The following is a 16,160-nucleotide window of genomic DNA, read 5'->3' on the forward strand; positions in this document are numbered from 1 at the left end:
AGTCCCAGGTAATACTGGAGAAGAGGGATGTCACTTGGAGCCTAAACAGTACTGTTCCGTATGTGCGAAGGGGGTCAGTTGGGCATCTGCTGTATTCTGCAAGCAATCCACCTATGGGGGAGGGGAGAGGGGAACAAGGGGCCCATCTCACTTGAGAAAGTATGAGCCTGACAGCTGAAGGTTCCCAGAGCAGCAAGCATCACCTCTTCTCTTGGACCATTTCAGCTGTCTGCTTGGGATTGACAGAGGCATCTGGCTGCTAAAAATACCCCACTGACCAAGTGTTCCCTATTCCAACTGAAGCTGAGCACAACCGCCATCCAGGACTGAGCTGCTTCTTGCAAAGGAATTTTGCAAAAATTTCAGGTCCAGTTCGAGAGGTGCACCAGCCCGTGGTCATTTCTGCTTTGCCAGCTTTGCTGGTGATGAACGTGACCCTTCTCGGATCACCATTCTCTTGCCTGCCCCATTCCCACCTCCAGGAAGCGTGGCAGAGGGGGAGGTGAGGGCCCCATTGCTGAGAGGGGGTAGGGAAGGGGAGGTGCTTGTCCATTTATAGGCTTGCTCTTTGGGATGCTGAAGGTGCTGAAATAGCAATGACAGGGGACTTGGCTCCGTGTTAAATATCTGCCGAGCTGCCTGAAAGACTCTGAAATGACAATAGGGAGAATGGAGAACGTGGAGGTCTTCACTTCTGAGGGTAAAGGCAGGGGTCTGAAGGCCACTAAGGAGTTCTGGGCTGCGGATGTCATCTTCGCTGAGCGGGCTTATTCCGCAGTGGTTTTTGACAGGTATGAAATGTGGGGTGTTGCCTTCTTTTCTCTGTTGGTTTGGCCGGTGCCAAACTCTAAAACACTTTGCTCTCAAAATCTTCAGGGAAAGGGATAGAAGCCATTTGATCATTTTTAACAAAATGGCACTTCTGACAGCTGTTTTCTGGAATAACTTTTTCTGAAAAGAGTCATCACTAATGTGATTCGCTCTGGTCCCTAGGAGGGTTGTAAAGGTGAGCCAAGGCGCTGGGGTACTTTCTCACAATACCATTGAACTTGGCTGAGTGGGTGTGCTGGAGCCCACTGGAGAGGTGGGTGTGGTACTATAGGAAACATCTTTCTTTCTTTCTTTCTTTCTTTCTTTCTTTCTTTCTTTTTTCTTTCTTTCTTTTCTTTCTTTCTTTTGTTCATTCGTTCTTTTTTTTTTTTAAGTTTATTTATTTACTTAGAAGGGGAGAGGCAGAGAGAGAGGGAGAGAAAGGATCCCAAGCAGTCTCCATACTACCAGCACAGAGCCTGACACAGGACTCGAACACATGACCTGTGAGATAGACCAGAGCTGAAACCAAGAGTCAGATGCTCAACCGACTGAGCCACCCAGGCGCCCCATAGGAAACATTTTCTTACAAAAGGCTCCGTGTTTTTAGCTTCTTGAGTATAATAAATATATTACAGCGTAAAGTAATTGCTGAGACTTTTAAAAAGTAATTGTAAACATTACAATCCATTTACATTTGGAACATTAGAATATCACCATGAAGCCGAAATCCCTTTTTACCATTACTACTCCCAATCCCAATCTCCTGTCTTTCCTCAGAGGTAATACTTGTTATGATTTTAATGTGCTTCCTTCTAGAATGTTCTTGTACTAGTACATACATATATCTTCATTTATCAAGAATGTAGCACTGTAGTTTGTCTTTTTCTTTTTTTTTAATAGAAGCAGTATCATACTTCAGATGTCATTCTAGAACTTGCTGTCTTCACTGAACATGTTTTTGATATCGACCCTCATGGGAACTATAGGTCTATAGATAATTCTTTTAAATCCTCAAAGATCTGTTTCTTTTACCCCCATGTAGATCTATCCGTGTTGATCCATATGCTATGTGGATCGCCAATTACAACTGCTGTGGATATTCTACCCAATAAATATATGAAAACTTATTTATCCACTTCCCTAATGAGAGACCTTCAGTGGTTTCTAGCTTTTCACAAAAACAAACATTTCTGCAAATAAAATCCTAGACCATGTCCACTTGCACACATGTGTGATTATTCTCAAGGATATATGGCTAGAAGGGGAATTGTTCCAGAGTGTGCTGTTTCTATTTTAATAGGCCCTCCAAAGTGGCTCTATTAAATTTACATTCCCATTTCCCCACAACCATGTCTATACTTGACCAAACTTTTAAATTAGTATTAAATCTTTATTTCAAAACAAAACAAAACCAAATCTGCCTAGTGATTAAACTATGACAATGTTCCCTCCACCTAAAGCTAGGTGACCTGCCTGACATTGATGTGATCTGAATCAAGATGGCCTCTGATATCTAGGCTTTGTGGTTGGCTCGCTGTATAGACCATCCTGGGAACGGGCACTGCTTTTCAGAGATAATTTGGTTAGCATTCAGATCTTCTTTCTTCCTGCCTACCAGGACCCGCAGGGAGAGGGCAGTGAATGGAGTATGTGGCTGACTGCCACCTGCGGAAGGAGACAGTTATACCTCTTCAACAGGAGTCTGTCTGGCTTTATTAATTTACTTGTATGTGTGTCGTGCATGGAGGTGAGCGTGGTAAAAGAGTCAGTCGGGTTCAGAATAAAGACAAAAAAGTTAGAAAACAGAAACTCAGAACACTCATTTTGATGCCGCCACTGAGTCGCCACACTGCCTTGTATAGAATACCTCCATTGGTGCCTCTAGTTCCCTAAAAGCTAATATAGCCAATTAGTGTCCCTTTTAAGAGTGGAGTTGAGTGGGTTTTCCTTCCATTATAAAAAGAAAACTAAGGAAGAAAAAAATCTTTAGTATCTTCACACAAAGATACTAACTCTAAACACTGTTGTCTGTTTCCTTACCATTTATTTTAAAAGGTAGGTTTCATTTGTACTGCACAGCTGGGATCTTATTACAGAAACTATGATGTTTTACGTTTCATAGTTTAAGTACTTCTGGGTGACTGTACTCTCTTCATAAACATAGTATTTAATGGCTGCGTGTTCTCCTACCACTTTTTTTCTGACTGATGTTTCCATGGTTTTCTTGGTATAAATAAGTCATCATTCATTAGAAGTAATAATTACAAAACAACTTTAGTGAACATTGCAGATAGAATGCTAGCAAAATGTTATGTTATTATTACAGTAATAAAAATTGGGATGATTGGGGTAAACGATCTTTAAGATGATTGAAAAAAAAATCTAAAAGAGATACTTTTAAAAAGTGATTTTTCCCAAGTGTGTCACTGCAAACATGAAGGGGCTGCGCTTTGGGTATACCAAAGATAGCTTGGAAAGGCATGGGAGGAAAGCTTTGCCCATCCTGCCCTCCCATTGTGGCCTCCTGGGGAGACTCAGCCACTGTCGATGAGAAACCTGAGGGGGGAGGTAGGACTGAGAGTGACCCACAAAAGAGGCACATTTTAATCATTCTATAGAAGAGACGCATCCTAATCCATGTTATTGCAAGCCGGGCTTCCTGCCCTACCCTCCAAACACAAATATGAGGAAAGATTTTATTTTTAGTTGAGCACAACATTTAAATGAAAATTCTTTCAAACAACATATGACTTGTATGTACCTATATATGTTATGAAGCATAACAAGAAATGAACACCCATAAAACCATCATCCTGTTTAGTTAGAGTATGTGATTCTATTGTATCTTCTCTATCTTCCCCTATCCTGTCCCCAACTTGTCCCACAGGTAACTAGTAGCCTGAATTTTATGTTATTTATTCCTTTGCCTTTTGAGGAATAGTCTTACCACGTGTGTACATATTCTTAAACAATATATAATTTACTTTTTTAAAGTTTATTTATTTTGAGAGAGTGCAAGTACATGAGCAGGGGAGGGACAGGGAGAGGGGGAGAGAGAGAATCCCAAGCAGGCTCCATGCTGTTAGTGCAGAGTCCGACATGGGGCTCAAACCCACACACTGTGAGATCATGACCTGAGCCAAAATCAAGAGTCAGATGCTTAACTGACCGAGCCAAATATTTTAGCATTTAAAAATTCCAAGGAATGTTTAATGACTGCGTAGTATTCCTTTTGACTGTTATATATCAGATTAGCAAGTGCCATCAAACTTGGATGTCAAAGTTGTTTCAGTTTTCCTAACAGATCTCTCTGTACATCTCTGATTATTTATTAAAGATAAACTCCTAGAAGTGTATATTTTGGATTGAAAAGACAGTTTTGAGTCTTTTACTATAGATTTCCAAATCACCCCTCCCCCCCCCAAGAGGATTATACTAGTTTTTTCCATGAGGGTTATAGCATTTGCCTCCTTATCCAAGCACTGGCTAACACAGAAAACTAACTTTTACTTTCGTATTTTCTGACTTCACCTATAAAAACTTAGTACTATTTTGTTTTGAATTTTTTGATTAAGGAAGTGAGATTTTTTAAAAAAAATCTGTTTTTTGATCATTACATCCTTCTTTTGTGATTTGTCTATTTTCTATTGATGCCCTCATTTTAAAACTTTGTTTGTTTTATTTGTTTTATTACTCCTCATTTGTTTTATTACTCTTTAATAAAACAAAGCTTATTTGTTTTATTATTCCTTAATGTTCAGAACTTCTAAATTGTTTGAATTCTTATGAATCATTTTGGTTTATTAGCCCTTTTGATTTTAACTCTTTTCTAGTCCTCAGTTACTTTTGACTTTCTTTATTTTTCATGTCTTTTATTTTAAAACCTATTCATTTTTCTATCATATGTGCATATATATTATATATATAATATATATATTAAAATTATGCCTAAGCTTTAAGTTTCTTTTTTTTAGTTTATTTTTATGCAGTTACTTATTGTCATTGAATTTATTCACTTTCATTTTTTAGCTTATTTAGTTCATTTTCTGTCAAGGGGAATGAGAAGATAAATGGTTTTAGCCGTAAGACTGACTCAGGCCTTCAGCAAGATTCAATCCTTATCTTTTCGCTGTTTGGTCTTGAAAGGACCCTTCCAGTTCTCTGAAGTAGAACCTTCATCTTTTCCAAACTATAAAATCAGTTCGTTAGCCCAGTGGACCTACAGACTGAGGTCCATGGGGCGCCATTTATCACACTGAGTACAATCCCATTGCCACCATCACCATCACCGTCTTCAAACAAAACCCACAAACAAATAGATTCATGGCCAATGTGGAATAGAATCAGATTTGACCAGGATAGGAATTTGAAGCATATTTTACAATAACATTGGAGAACTTCTTCTCCTAAAAGCCATCTACAAATAACAAACTGTCATTTGCAAGACAGAGGGTTCTTTATTTTTGTACTTGACAGAAGGGTGAGAACCAAGCACCTTGAGCAGAAGTTATTTCTGGTCAAAATGGGATGTGTGGTGGGGAAAGTGCTAGTTAGAGCTCAAGACATTTAAGAATGAAGTAGGCCCTGGACACCTTTACCTTTAGAGGTTCTATCTCACAATATGTCAAAAGGTAGTTTTTGCTTACCACTTCTGAATGGGTTTTTATAACTTTGCTATTACAATTGTTATTAATTTCCATTTTGCATTTTTTTTTGTTTTTTTGTTTTTTTTTTTAATTTTTTTTTTTCAACGTTTTTAATTTATTTTTGGGACAGAGAGAGACAGAGCATGAACGGGGGAGGGGCAGAGAGAGAGGGAGACACAGAATCGGAAACAGGCTCCAGGCTCCGAGCCATCAGCCCAGAGCCTGACGCGGGGCTCGAACTCACGGACCGCGAGATCGTGACCTGGCTGAAGTCGGACGCTTAACCGACTGCGCCACCCAGGCGCCCCGCATTTTTTTTTGTTTTAAGAAAATTTGGGGACTATTCAAAGGTGTGATGAATTCCAAACCTTTTCCTGGGTCACCTGTAAACTTTTAGGCCCTTGACACTGAACCTCTATTGCCTAATGGGAGACCAGGGCTACCAGTGCTGTCTGGAGATGGGAAGCTATTTCCAAGGTTTTGTAGTTTCTGGTGGCAACCTGGCAGAGATGATGTCCTTGGGGAGTTGGGCAGTAGAGGGGAATTGGGTCATTTGACCCTGAAGATCTCTTCTAGCGTGAGATTCTATGGGTTTCATGATTTCATCAGTACATGTGAAGGACTCCAGTGCGGCAACAGATTGTTCTGGTTCTTTTTTATTTTAGCATTAAACACAAGACATGGCATGGGAATGGTGCTCATGAGCAGTTCCGGGACCCCAAAATGCTATTTGATGGTTCCTTTTTAACAGTCCCAGACGTTATGAATTTAGAGTGCATCTAGGCTTTGGGTCCATGGATCCTTAGCTAAGGAGAGAACTATATTTGAAAGATCAAAGTTTATGTGGATGTGCATCTGTGCTTTTTATTTCTGGGGAGAAAGTCTATAGCTTTCATCACTTTCAAAATCACTTTGAACCCAAAAGAAGGTTGAGACCCATTGGATATATTCAGTCCTCTCTTATAGATCAGGAAGCTGAGGCTTAGTGAGGAGACAGGCAGGCCATCCCAGGTCATACATGGATGGACAAGCCATAGGGAAGGACTAAGATTCCTGAGATCTTGTCCATTTATCACTGCCCCCCACCCCAAGTGGGTCCGGCATCACTGACTTAATTTCTTCTTTCCTTGTCAGTCCAGTTAATAATATTTAGTCTTAATAAAGGAAACGATACTCATCCATCAATTTCAGAACAATCAAAATCTGGTTCTGGGACCTGAGAATGGTTAGATTCAGAGACTCCTAGGTAAAAAACAGGAATATACATGTGATTACACAGGAGACTTCCTGCCTCCTTCCTATAAGGACACTTGCAATTGCATTAGACCCACCGGGATGTTTCAGGATTATCTCCCCTTCTCAAGGTCTTTAACCTTAATTACATCTGTAAAGTCCCTTTTGCCATGTAGTGTAACATATTCACAGGTTCCAGGGATTAGGACCTTGACATTTTGGGGGGCGCTATTATTCAACCTACCACAACCAGTAAGATGAATTTCCTATTAATCCAATTCATCGCAAAAAAAAAATGTTAAGAAGGAGCAAGGATAGTGGATTTTTACAAAAATTTCTTTAAGTAAAAACTTGACTGGTTCCTAAGTGATTCTGTATAAGCAGTTGAAAGTGTCTAGGAGATTATGCACACATATGTAGGAATAAACAATGATAAGAACATAAGAAAAAGTAGAGTACTTTAAGAGAAATTAATGCCAGCCAGGCTTTTTTGAAAATTGGACCAGTTATGAGCTTCAGGTCCACTGGAGACAGCTGGGCTTTTAGCCAGTGTAATTCTATATGGGCTTGTGGGAACAGGAGGATTAGTGTGGCATACACAACCAACACACTGTGGCCTTTAATCTGATAACAGCTGGTGGGGGGCGTGGGGGGAGCAAATGATGCTATAAATGGAAATCATTTAATAGAAGGATTAGGGAAATTCCTGAACAGTTAGTTCAGAAATGAATGAATCACTGTTCATTGTTCAATTTACAGTGTTAAACATTTACACTCGATGTTGCGGATAACCATAGCAGATTTAAAGCTATGTCTTTATTTTATTTTAAGTAAGCTCTATACCCAACGTGGGGCTTGAACTCACAACCCTGAGCTCAAAAGTCACATGCTATACCAACTGAGCCAACCAGGTTCACAATGTCTTTAGTTTGACACTTTTGCAGGTGCAAGACGTGGTGACGTGTCACGTGCCCCGTTACAGGTTGTATTGCTACATTTTATGAAATGCATTTAATCCTTAAATGCAGAAGTTTGCAAATAATTGCTTTTTAAATATAAATGAGGTCAAATGCCAGGTCGTCCCCACAGTGATTTCATCTTCAGTCACGTGCATCTGAAGATGTGTTTTAAGCATGGGAAATGAGGTGTGGTCACAGCTACAGTGTTGGAAATGCAGACAGGTCTGAGTTGGGAGTGTGAACTTCTTCGTGTGAGTTGTGGCAGAGGAAAGCTGGAGAATTGCTACGTGAATATAGAAGAGATGTTAAAAAATAGGCAATACCTAGATCTGACCTAAGGAAGCAGTATCACCTAACTTCTTTTTTTTTTAATTTTTTTTTTTAACGTTTATTTATTTTTGAGACAGAGAGAGACAGAGCATGAATGGGGGAGGGTCAGAGAGAGGGAGACACAGAATCTGAAACAGGCTCCAGGCTCTGAGCTGTCAGCACAGAGCCTGACGCGGGACTCGAACTCACAGACCGCAAGATCATGACCTGAGCCGAAGTTGGCTGCTTAACCGACTAAGCCACCCAAGCGCCCCTTAACTTCTTAAGCTAAGGTCTGTATAGTGCAAACATGAATCCAGCGATGCCCCTCAGGGGTTGACATGGGCCATTTCAAAACAACATTAAGTAGATGCCATGGGGAAAAGAAAATGAGCCTTCCAACTCTGGGTGGGTGTCTCTTCTCTGCAGGAGCCTTCAGTGGTTCCCCCTTTGCCTGCAGAATAAGGACATACTACTGAGAGTAGCATTCCAGGTCCCCTCGCCTCCGGTCATTGTTCCAGCATCATTTCCCAGTGTGGTGCATCCTATGATCTTGTCAGATAGCTTACTCCCGTCTCTCCTGTATGTACCTGTGCCCCTATATGGATGCCTTTGACTCAAGCCAGTGCCTCTCCACGGAAGAACTGACGGTCTCTGAGTACAAACTCGGCCCATCTTTAGAGGGTCAGAACAGTGCCTCCTCCCTTCACAGATGATTGCCTCCCCAGATTCCTCGCCTCCCCCACCTCAGTGGGAGTTAGGCTTCCCTCGAACCCTGCAGGAGTTACCTGCACTCCTAGATGGCATGCCTCACCTTGCTTATATGTGTTAATGCCCCAGCTCAGCTTAGGGACCGCTCAAAGGCAAGGTTTGTGTCTTGTTTATCTTTAAGGCCCTGTATTACCAAGTTCAACGCACAGCACATAATGGATGCCCAATAAATACTTGTGAAAGGAAAGTAGAGTGGAAGGGACGAGGAAGGAAGGAGAGAGGAATTTAAAATATTGTAAAATCCTCTGGGTACTTGAGGAATGTGGGATGTTCTTTAGGAGGTGCCCCCTTCCCCCTTGGTTTTTGAAGGAACAGCTCCTGGCAGGCTGAGAGTCTTTAAGCAGTATAGAAAGCGAGAGCTGTTGGTTCAGTCCTTTCTGGCTGTGTTTTTAGGCGGCTTGTCCACCTTGCAGGCGCCTTCTCTTGGCATTTATCTGTCCAGCAACTGGTTATTTCCATATAAGGAGTTGAGCAGCAGCTGCCCTTCTAGCCCTCTTGATTCTGACAGGTGACATGACCCAGGGCAGGGCTGCAGAGCAAGAAGTGAGTGGGGACCCGCTGGCCAGGGCAAAGAACGCTCAGGGCTACAGACAGAGCTCAAAAGTGGGCTTTGGGGACTTCCTCTGTCCTCTGTGCTGGGCGCAGTGGCAGACATGAGGAACCCTATAAGGATCCTCGTATCCCCAGGAGGGTAGTAATCACTACTCCTAAGGGTTGTTGTGAAGGTTTAACAAAGGAGAATTGCTTGCAACATCTCTTTGAAAATTGCAGGGGGTTGTGTAGGTGGGAATTAACATCCTCTGTGGGCACTGGGGAAAGAGACTAGGAGGAAAAATGGGACTTCCTGAAGGCTGCCTGGCTAAGCCTGGCTAGAAGAAGCATCTTTCTCCTGCAACCCAAAAAGTGGTTTTAGGACTTCCTGTCTTCTGGATTTTCTCTCTCTCTCTCTCTCTCCCTCTCTCTCCCTCTCCCTCTCTCTCTCCCTCTCTCCTCTCATTAGGGTTAGTAAGAATGAGGGGAGGTATTTCTGTCAGAGAATTACCTGCCCCTCCTACAGGGGTTCTCTGCTAGCCTGGAGGTCTTTCTCGCTGGTGGCTGCCTGAGAATTAGTGGATGCTGGAGGACAGCAGGAGCTCTGAGATCACCTGGCCCAACCTCCCCATGTGACAGATGGGTGGATGGACCCGGTTGTCGTCTACTGAGCACTATCTTGTTCCAGGCTCAGAGCTGGCTAACTTTACATTTAATCTGATAGTGGTGGGATTTGGGAACTTCTTTGTAATCTTCTTCTTGCTTGAATTTTTAAAAATAGTAAGCATGTTTCATTAAAAAGTAACATTTGTCTAAAAGATATCAAGATCTAGGTGTTGTTATGGGGCGCCTGGGTGGCTCTGTCAGTTAAGCATCTGACTTCGGCTCAGGTCATGATCTCACGGTTCATGGATTGGAGCCCCAAGTAGGGCTCTGTGCTGACAGCTCAGAGTCTGGAACCTGCTTTGGATTCTGTTCTCCGTCTCTCTCTGCCCCTCCCCCATGCATGCTCTGTCTCTGTCTCTCAAAAATGAATAAATGTTAAAAAAATTTTTTAAAAAGGCATCAAGATCTGGGTATTATTATTCCCATTTTCACGTATGGAAATGAAGGCCCAGAGAGGTTAGGGTACTTGCTTGAGGTAGATACTGGAATCCGGAGTTGAACCCAGCTCTGACCGGTTCCAGGTCTGACCTTCCATAATACCCATCCCACCACTATTAAAGGAGATGGAGACCAGAGAGATGGGCTTTTCTTTTTTTAAATTAAGCTTCCCCTTTCTGCCTGCCTGACACTTCCTTGCACACCCCACCAGAAGGAGCAGGTTTTCTCTCATCTCTACATTCTTGCTACTCAAAGTTACAGCTCAGCATCACCTAGGAGCTTGTTAGAAATGCAGAATCCTGGGCCCCACTCCAGACCTACTGAATTGGAACTTGAATTTTGATAAGATCTCTAGTGATGTGTGTGCACACAGAAGTTCGAGAAACCCAGCTCTGCTTCAAACCTACCCTCATCATCCTTCTAGTCTCCAGCCTTCTCCTTGTCAAAATGGTTGTTAGTGACTTGGGAGATGTGAGGGGCTTTCCACTAGAATTTCTTATGGACATATTATAGCTGTAGTTCACGGCAGATGGATTATTCTATAATCAGGCTCCATTAAGAAGTGTGTTAGGTCAGTTTATGGGGGCCTGGATGCAGGCTCCAGGACAGATGTATTGTCTTTCTATGAGGCAGACTAAGAAAATTTGAGCCTCACAAGCAGTGTGGACAAAGGGAAGGGCAATGCCAGAGGTCCAACCATGGGGCAGACAGTAAGGGGGCATTGTCTGCACAGAATTTAAAAACAATAACAGAACTGACTTTTAAAAACCTGACTAGGGCGCCTGGGTGGCGCAGTCGGTTAAGCGTCCGACTTCAGCCAGGTCACGATCTCGCGGTCCGTGAGTTCGAGCCCCGCGTCGGGCTCTGGGCTGATGGCTCGGAGCCTGGAGCCTGTTTCCGATTCTGTGTCTCCCTCTCTCTCTGCCCCTCCCCCTTTCATGCTCTTTCCCCCCCTTCCCCAAAAAAAAAAAAAAAACGTTGGAAAAAAAAAAAAAAAAAAACCTGACTAAAAGATTCTGTTTTTATTATCACCATGCACCAGTAATTCTAAACAATGTCAGGGATAAAATACTCTTCCTTGGGAAAAAAGAAAAACTGTGTTTATCTAAGTTCTAAACAATTGCCGTTGCATAAACTTCAAACTGGCACATTTTAAAATCACATAACCCTTAATAAACATTGTATTCTGCCTGGGAGCTAATCCGGGAGACTCTCAGTTGGCCCCTAACACATGTTCCCAAACACTACATGTTTGTTGTAAGAACAATTTCTTAAGGTTCACAATTGCTTGAGCTTATGAAGGCCACAGCTCATGTCTCCAACCCCTATGCTATTATCTCTTCCTGAAGTTTAAGTGTATTAGAAATAAGCAGACCCCAGGGGTGCCTAGATGGCTCAGTTGGTTAAGCGTCTGACTTCAGCTCAGGTTATAATCTCATGGCTCATAGGTTCAAGCCCTACATCAGGCTCTGTGCTGACAGCTCAGAGCCGGGAGCCTGCTTCGGATTCTGTGTGTCTGCCCCCCGCCCCCACTCATGCTCTGTCCCTCTCTCTCTCTCTCAAAAATAAATATTAATTTTTTTTTAATTTTAAAAAAGAAAGAAATAAGTGGAGCTCATAAAGATAAAGCAGAAGAACTTTTGTCATTCTAGGTGACCACCTGGAGTTTGTGGTCCTTTTTAAAATGTGAAACAGTGAAATGGTGTGAGAACTGCAATGCATAATATTTGGTAGGTGTAAATTCCAGTTTCAGCATGGAATATGTATACGAATGTGAATATATGTGTACAAATAAAAATATGAGGATATAATGCTTGAATGTTCTAAAAATATCAGTTTGGGTATAAAATGTTAGGGCAATCCAGTGCGGGTTTGTTCCCTGATGGACATCCCTAGGGCAGATAGGCATGGAGTTCCAAGTGACAAGTCACAAATGGCAGCCTGCATGATCATACTTGCTTCTAACTCTCCCCTCTCCAGACCATTTCCCTTTCTTTCCTGCCTTGGGTTTGTATTCCTGGTCTGAGTCCTGATACTCCAGAGGTGAGAATCTGCTCCTCCTTCCCCATCCCAAACTAAGAGATGCTCTCAGACTTGGAGATGACTCATGGCTTAGCATACTGTTATAAGTGATGAAAAACTGAAAGCTCAAAATGATTTTGACCGTTTGGAATACCATAAAGGTGAAGACCCCACTTCAGGTTAAAGAATTCAATGTCATGAGGAAATTTGGGGGAATGTGGATAGGTTCACTGTCTTGGTCATGTTGATGGTTTCACAAGTATATGCACATGTCAGAGTCTACCAAATTAAAGATTTTGGATATGTATGTCAGTCATACGTCAAGCTATTTAAAAAAGGTAGCATCATATGGACAAATGGAGGGAAGCTCTGATTTGGCTGTGTGCCTTTGAGAAAACCTGGGACGTACCAGTGACTAGATTTTTAATTTTATCTCAAATAACTGAGTTTTTTTTGCAGGAAAGCATTTATAGCACCACACTGGATACCATACTCTGTTCTTGGCCCTGTAATTATAAAACTCTGTGACCCAGTATCCACCCTTGAGTGGCCAGGAGACAGGATTTGGAGCCTCATTGGGATCCAAATTACTTGGGTTCTTCAGCAATTCAGTCTCTGCTGAAGAACTTCACATTTCTGCCAGAGAATGCCATCTTGACTTGAGGCAGATACGAGAAATTCATAGCTCCCCATTTCTAGGGGTTTGAAGATTCCACTAAATGGTCAGGGTCCTGCGTGAGCCTATCTGCTCTGTTCTGCTGGAGCGCTCATGACAAATGACCTTCTCAAGCAGGGAATACCCTCTTTGGTATAGCTACGATGGGCTGCAGATTCTGTGCAAATATAGCATATTCTAAATATGCTAGTGTAATTCTACTCTTCCTCTCCCATTGGGAAAGCTTAAGGGATTGCATGGGAGTGAGGAAGACATTATTAGGGGGATAACTTTGAACCTGCTCTAAACTTATAACCTCTAACCTTCCATGCCCATGAGTATTTCATGATTAGTAACAAGTTATAAGCAACATACCTCACAGCAGATGGGGACACAGAAGTGTGTTGAGTTGGCCACCCAGTGGCTGAAAACTGGACTCCAGGAAGCCCAGGACCTAGCTTACAGCAATAGCCTGAGCAGTGCCCTCAGTTTGGCTCTCTACCTCTCTCCATTTCTTGATGCCCTCCTGGGGCCACAGGGCCTGACCTTTGGTCTCCTTGAGCCCAGCACCCTAGCATTGGTCTCTGAATCTTGCTTGATTGCCCTGCTGCGCCCACTTTCCTTTGGCTACAGGGACCCACTGTGGGCGCATCAGAGACCGGAGTAGGACTGTTGAAGGAGCTGGGAGTGAGAGGGTGAATGAAAGGGAGTCACAGCAGCGGTCTTCAGATTCTTGCATCACTGACCTACCTAGGCCTGTTCCACTGGACAAGGATCCAGAGAGCCGAATTCGATGATAGGAGTATGTTTCTCAGGAAGGCAAATTCAGGCTGAACTCAAGGAGGAAATCTGCAACAATTAGGACTGGCCAACAATGGATTAACTGTTCTTGGAAACAGTGTACTCTTTTTCACTATGGGAACTTAAAAAGTACAAGGTCAAGGATGGACACAGGGATTTCTGTGTTTGTATGTTCTATTGAAGGTTCTTTCTTCAGGCCCTAGCCTTCTTTGATTCCAAAAGCTCCTGTTTTCCTATACTTTTGAGATGCCTCTTTAGACCGTAAACTCCAGTCTGAGTTCACATACCCATTTTTTCCCAGGGAGCTCAGCGTTTCTGCGCATACCGCTGAGCTTGTTTTCATCATTTTTCTGCTTCAGTGGCCAGGATTTCTTTTCTCCACATTGCAAAGATATTGAGATATTGCGCATCACGCCAGATTTCACTCACTCTTGGTATTAGGTTTCCATCATGTAGCCTATGCTGTTTTCTGCCTGAAAGACGGCTCTAACCTGGGAGACACAAAGCTCTCTCTTGGGAACACTGGGGGGTGGGAAATACGGGGTAAGGAACCTCATCTGCCTATTCATCTCTCCCTCTCCCACTGAGTGGGCAGGCATGACCTTCCATGTCACTTCCACTCTCTCTCTCTGAGTCAGGAGAATACAGCGGGTGACCTCCGTGACATCAGTAACCTTGTAATTGTTACTCTTGCAAAACACACGGAACTGTGACATACATCAGAATGCGCAGACCCCATTTTGCAAAAAAATACATCATGTTTCACGTCCCATCATATTGTAGGTAGTTATGAGTTTTATTCTTCAAGGGAAAGGGGCATTGCCTTTCAAGAACAAGAGGGTCATGTCACACAGAGTGCTATGGTACCAGTGACCTGTGGCTTTTGGCGAGGGAACCATGAGGAATTTCCACCTAGTCCTTTGGCTTGGAAGACTTCCTGGGCTCCTCAAGTGTCTGTTCCAGTGTGTTCCAGGAACACCCCATGGGGCCGCTATCATAGCTTTCTCATGCAGTTTATGTATTCCCAGTGCCTACCGCATATGGGTCTAAATCTACACTTGCAGAATTAAATTGAAAGGCTTATATGCAGCGTGCAGTAGTGTCCCCACGTTGGGGTCCAATGTCCAGTGCAGTCCCTGTTTGCTGTGCCACCCCCAATCTCTTGTTTCTCCCTTCATTCCCAGCCTTGTTAACTTTGTGTGCCATACCTGCTTCAAGAGGCAGGAGAAGCTTCATCGCTGTGGACAGTGCAAGTTCGCCCACTATTGTGACCGCACCTGCCAGAAGGATGCTTGGCTGAACCACAAGAACGAGTGTTCGGCCATCAAGAGATATGGGAAGGTGCCCAATGAGAACATCAGGTCAGAGCTGGGCCCCGGGGCTAGTGTTTGGGATTCCCAAGTGTCAGGTGGGGAAGGCATTAGTGACAAGCATTCCCAGGCCCAAGGAAGCCAGGCTGAGTGCAGATCACGGTAGAGCCTCAGAGAGACTGGATAGGGGCATCTCTGTGCACTCCCTTTAGGTGTGGGAGCCCATCTAGAACTGGGTGTCTGTGGCCATGGTTTTAGTCCACAACCCGTCTAGACTTGACTGCAGACCTGTTCTCAATGGCTCCCTAGTGTTTAACTTAAAAAAAAAAATTTTTTTGATCTGCCAATGTTTAAAAAAATTGGAAAATTCCATATTAAAAAAGTTAGGATTTCTGGTTTCTCTTGAAAGAAAAAAATCTGAAGATTTGGCAAAATGAGCTAGAGCTCAACAGCAGCTGAGCTATTTAATTCCAGCAGAATTAAACACACAAAAAAGCAGAGCTTTTTTTTAAAGGTTTTATTTAAATTCTAATTAGTTAACATACAGTATAATATTATTTTCAGGTGTCCAGTATAGTGATTCAACATTCCCATACATCACCCGGCACTCATCACAAGTGCGCCCCTTGATCCCATCACCTATTTCATGCACCCACCACTCTGGTAACCATCACTTTGTTCTCTGTGGTTATATAGCAGCATATCTGCAATAGTCAAATTACAGAAACAGCTCAAGTGTCCATCGACTGATGGATGGACAAGGAAGATGTGGTATATATACACAATGGAATATTACTCAGCCATCAAAAAGTGAAATCTTGCCATTTCCAATAAAATGGATGGAGCTAGAGAGGATTATGCTAAGTGGAATAAGTCAGATTTCACTCATATGTGGAATTTAAGAAACAAAACAAATGAACAAAGGGAAAAAACAGACAGGCAAACCAAGATAAAATGCAGAGCTTTTCAAGTAACCATAGACCACTAGTCCCTTGGCTTGTGCACA

The 16,160-nt window shown here is 42.8% G+C and overlaps 1 protein-coding gene across 2 annotated transcripts in view; it reads left to right on the plus strand.

The window, feature by feature from the left end:
- The first annotated feature begins 495 nt into the window (after window positions 1–495).
- Window positions 496–16,160, plus strand: part of SMYD1 (SET and MYND domain containing 1) — a 43,932-nt gene continuing 28,267 nt past the window's right edge. For both annotated transcript variants that reach the window (XM_049651849.1, XM_049651850.1), the window contains exons 1-2: window positions 496–791; window positions 15,029–15,205. In XM_049651849.1, the coding sequence (XP_049507806.1) occupies window positions 655–791; window positions 15,029–15,205 (314 nt within the window). In that variant the 5' untranslated portion in view covers window positions 496–654. The remainder of the gene's footprint in view (window positions 792–15,028; window positions 15,206–16,160) is intronic.

Source organism: Panthera uncia (genome assembly GCF_023721935.1).
Source record: "Panthera uncia isolate 11264 chromosome A3 unlocalized genomic scaffold, Puncia_PCG_1.0 HiC_scaffold_12, whole genome shotgun sequence".
NCBI classification, from domain to species: Eukaryota; Metazoa; Chordata; class Mammalia; order Carnivora; family Felidae; genus Panthera; species Panthera uncia.